Raw genomic sequence first — 4,848 nt, 5'->3', positions numbered from 1 at the left:
ACATTCTGCCATGAAATGTCCTGGTTTTCTACAGTTGTAACACAAGTTTGTGTTATCATCAGAAAATTCCCTTCTTGGTCTTCTGGATGAACTTCCTTGATTTCTTTGAGATGAATTGTTGAAGTTGTTTTTCCACATGAATTTTTTGAATTTCCTAACAAGTAAAGCAAATTGTTCGTCAGATAAAAATCATTATTTCCTACTAACCTTGAGTTTGATGGTTGTTCGGCTACTAAGGCTGTGGTTCTTTCTTCACGTTCCTCCTCAAGTTTTGATTTCATCTCGAACTCGTACGCTTTGAGATCACTAAAGAGTTTGTCAGTTGAAACAGTTTTTAGATCCCTATGATCTCGCATGGCTGTCACTTTCATATCCCAGCTTGACGGTAGTCCGCGGAGTATTTTGAGAGAGATTTCTTTTGATTAATGGTCTTTCCAAGATCACTAATTTCTCCAAAACTTTGACCAGTCTAGCCTCCATGTCCGCAATGTTTTCACTTGGCAGCATCTTGAAGTCTTCAAACTTTCATTGCAATTGTGAGTTTGTTGTCTTTTTCCTGTTCGTCTCCTTCGCCGATTTGGATTAAGACATCCCACACGTCTTTAGCTGTTTTGCACTTACGGATTTTTGGGAAGATTGTATCATCCACAGCTTTGAACAGTATATCCTTAGCTATATTGTCCAGGTTACTTCGCAATCTATCGTCAGAAGTCCATTCCATCTTTGGCTTTGAAACATACTGCGGTCCATCTGGGCTTAGGATTGATGAAGGATTGACCTTCATGATTTCAATAGAACCATCTGAGATAACATCCCACATTTCATCGTGAAGAGCGGATAAATGTACCTGCATGCGTATTTTCCAATCATCAAATTTGTCAAGAGAGAATAATAAGTTCTGAGCTAAATCTTTCTTCATTTTGAAGATTAGATCTGTCTAGCAGTCAAGATTTGACTCAAATAGACAACCGCTCTGATACCACTTGTTGGTCCCGAATGGGTGGTGAAAAGTCTAGAGGGGGGGTGAATAGACTTTTCAAGCAAATTAAAAATTAATAACACTTTAATTAAAAATAATTCCAAGTGAATAAATTCAACTTGAAATGCACAGCGGAATAAAGTACGTAAAGTGCTATAATTAAAACGCAGTGAAGGAGATGAGATATATCACATGCAATACGATAGAAATACTTGGAATAGCTCAAATGTGATATATAATAAATTTGGCTTGCATGCGGACGTAAGAGATAACAAATAATAGCAAACCCAGATAAGAATGAATAGTGATGAATAGTGATGAAATAGTAACTGGGTTTAGAAAATATTATGCTGCAAATTAGAGTGTGTGTGTGAGCATGAATATTATGTGTGCAGAGCAAAAATATATATGGGCAGTAAATAAATGAGAGAGAGATTTTTAAGTGGTTCGGCCAAACCCAGCCTACGTCCACTATACTCCTTTCACTATCTTCAATCACCCAGATACAATAGTGAACACCAAGTGCCAACCCAGCACTTCTATCTACACCTAGTAGATATTGAGTATTTCGCACAAAGCTATACTCCTACACCAACGAGTGTCTCGCACAAAGCTACACTCCCCAGGGTTTTCACAAGCTTCTCTTGTTACTCAGCCATCTGTCTACACCACGTAGAAATTTTGATACAAGGTAGTAAAAGAGAATATTTTTCTCCAACTCTCAAGGACTAGAGATATGGGTTTCTGATTTTTCGAATTTTTCTTGCTTTGCTACTCTCAGATGTTTCACACTGCCTTTCTTGCTTATCACTTGTATATCTCTTTTTTTTTTCTCTCCTTCTTCTTGCTCAAGTGTCCCGTATTTATAGCTGATGAAAGAATTAATCCGTTGGAAAAAATTAATTCTTTATTGTTGATCTCATGTGCTTATTGCAGTCTCCATGTGGTTTAGGTAGTGTGCTGAGTTGTATTTCCGTTGTTGTATTTCTTCAGACTTCTTCCTTTGTCTTTGCATCTCCAGATATTCCTGCGTGATGCCTCCTGATATTCTGGTCATCAGTCTCTCCGCTTATTAAAAATATACAGAACTGATATTCCTCCGCTTCTTGCTCCTCTTGTTTTTCTTTCTCCCCTCCTGATATTCCTCCTCCAACTTTTCTTTTCTGGCCGAAAGGCCTTCTTTAATAACTTAAAATAATTAGTGTAGTGTAGTATTTGGAGCAAATCAGTCAAATATATCCGTTGAAGTGGGATAATTTGAACAAATCAGATTTATACACCTTTGTCTTTTTGTGTTTATATTACTTCCTTGTAATATTCTTCTTTTGTCCTTAGTGTTTGTATTACTACCTTTGTCTTTTTGTGTTTATATTACTTCCTTGTAATATTCACCTTTGTCTTTTTGTGTTTATATTACTTCCTTGTAATATTCTTCTTTTGTCCTTAGTGTTTGTATTACTTCCTTGTAATATTCCTTCATTTGTCCTGTTTGTATTACTTCCTTGTAATATTCCTTCATTTGTCCTTAGTGTTTGTATTACTTCCTTGTAATATTCCTTCATGAATTTTTGCATCTTCCATGTGCATTTTCGCAGTCTTCAATGTGCATTTTCATCTGAATTAATTTTTCTCAAAATAAACTCTCCTGGGATTCGAACACAGCACCACTTAGATCATTTCCCAAGTTCAACTCCAATGCTCTGCTCAATCCTTTGTTTACTATGCCTGTAAATAATATATAAGTAGTAATATTCTGAGAAGTTCTGATTTCCTAAAATTTCGTGGCTTAGGGGATTCGAACCAGAGACCCTTCACCATGTATACAAGTCTTCTACCATCTCTGCTGCTTCAACCATTTGCTACTTCTAGTGCTCCAATTAAATTTAAGTTCCGTCCAATTCGAACAAAGTTCCTTCATTCTCCAAGAATTCTTCCAAGTGGACTTCTTAACTCTTTTAGATACATACCTCTACGAAATTTTTGGCTTTCTAATTTTTCAAACTAAAATACATTTTTGGCTCATCAAAATCTAAATACAAATATTCCTAACAAAACCTAAAAGAAACTATGTTAAAAGAAAATACATAAGAAAATCAACTGCTAAAAAACTTTATCTTAATAAGAATAAACATGTTACTAAGTACAATCCAAACAAAAACTACAAGAAAACAATAACTTGTTATGCTTGTCAAAAAACCATGACACTTATCCTCTGTTTGTCCAAACAGAAATAATTTATTTAATGAAGAAGCAAACTTAGTAAACACTATTAATGAAGATATACTTGAAATCACATCAGACATTTCAGATACTTCAGAAATTTGGAGTATATGTTCTTTAGAAGGATTTGAAACCAAAGAGGTTGAAATTCCTGAAGAAGAAGATTCACTTAATATCCTTATGGATAGACTGAATAATTGGAACTATGGAATGTAAACATTCCTGGAAACATAGGTCAGGTAGCGACAACATTTGTTGTCATATCTGTAAGTGGTATCCAGCTTTCGACAGAAGATGGAAATGCCAAACTTGTCTTAAACAAATTTGTAATAATTGCATTACAAAAAACTTCAATATACCTATCCCAGAAAATAATACTATACTTAACAATACTCAATGGGAAAACCAAAAAATAAAAATTTTGGAAAACCAAGTGACTACTTTGGAAAACAAAATGGTTAAAATTGAAGAAAAACTTGAAAAAATACTTGAACTCTTAGAAAAAAGAAAACAAGTAATAACTGAAACTGATTTCAAGATCACTGAGATAACTACTGAAGAACAAAACATAATTAATACCCAAACTGAAAAAACTTGCATTACCAATATACCTTTAATATGTAATAATACAAGGATAACTCAGATAATTATTCCATCCAAACTTTCAATACATGGAATAGATTTACTTGTTCCAATACTTGTTGATACTGGAGCTACTTCTTCAACAATTGATTCTGGAATCCTACCAGAAACAATCAAACAAAAAACTGTTAAAGTTACTCCTGTCAAATCTACCCAATTTGATGGAACTCAAGTATCTATTGATACTCAACTAAAAAATATACAAGCCAAATTTCAAACCAACTGTAATACTTGGTCAGAATTTTTTTATTGGCCCAAACTTTGGGTAAGAACACTTAAAAATCACAGTGTTCCTGTAATCATGGGATTAGATTTTATACTCCATAATAATGGCCAGATGACCATTAACAAAGACTACTTAACTCTTAGTAGGAACTGTTTTCAGATTCCTATTATTTCAAACTTCCCTGCTAAAATTTTTGAAACTAAAATCTTAGACTCGTGTAAATGCAGTAACAATAAAGATAAACACTGAAGAATTACAAGATTTTCCAGAACATCTAGAGAATCTTGAGGGAATCGAATTAAACTTACACTTAGTAGAAACTAGTAATTTCAAAAAAGAACTAAGGGAAAATGACTTAGAAAACTTGGTTAAAAGACTTGAACAAATAGAAATTATAGGAGAAAATCCTGTAAAATTCTGGGAAAAGAATAAGACTGAATGTAAACTTGAAATTATTAACCCAGATATAACTATCAAATCCCAAAACTTTAAATATGGACCTTGGGAACAAGATGAGTTTAAAATGCACATCGACCAACTTTTAAAACTTGGTATTATAACAAGATCAACTTCTAGACACAGAACTCCTGCTTTTATAGTCCAGAAAGAAGCAGAAAAGAAACGTGGTCAATCCAGAATGGTATTCGACTACAGAAGACTTAATGATAATACTTATGAAGATGGGTATTGTATCCCTGACAAAGATACTTTAATTAACAAAATACAAAATAGAAACTGGTTTTCAAAATTTGACTTAAAATCTGGATTTTGGCAAGTTAAA

At 33.6% G+C, this 4,848-nt stretch overlaps 1 protein-coding gene across 1 annotated transcript in view; it reads right to left on the bottom strand.

The window, feature by feature from the left end:
• Positions 1-356, bottom strand: part of LOC116010825 — a 3,673-nt gene extending 3,317 nt beyond the window's left edge. Inside the window, exons 1-2 of the mRNA XM_031250328.1 lie at positions 257-356; positions 3-154 (exon numbers count right to left, since the gene is read on the bottom strand). Of these exons, the coding sequence (XP_031106188.1) occupies positions 3-154; positions 257-356 (252 nt within the window). The remainder of the gene's footprint in view (positions 1-2; positions 155-256) is intronic.
• Between the last annotated feature and the right edge of the window lie 4,492 nt (positions 357-4,848).

This window comes from Ipomoea triloba, chromosome 2 (assembly GCF_003576645.1).
Source record: "Ipomoea triloba cultivar NCNSP0323 chromosome 2, ASM357664v1".
Taxonomy (NCBI): Eukaryota; Viridiplantae; Streptophyta; class Magnoliopsida; order Solanales; family Convolvulaceae; genus Ipomoea; species Ipomoea triloba.
Note: the sequence above shows the minus strand (reverse complement) of the source record. Positions and strands in the feature narration are given on the sequence as shown.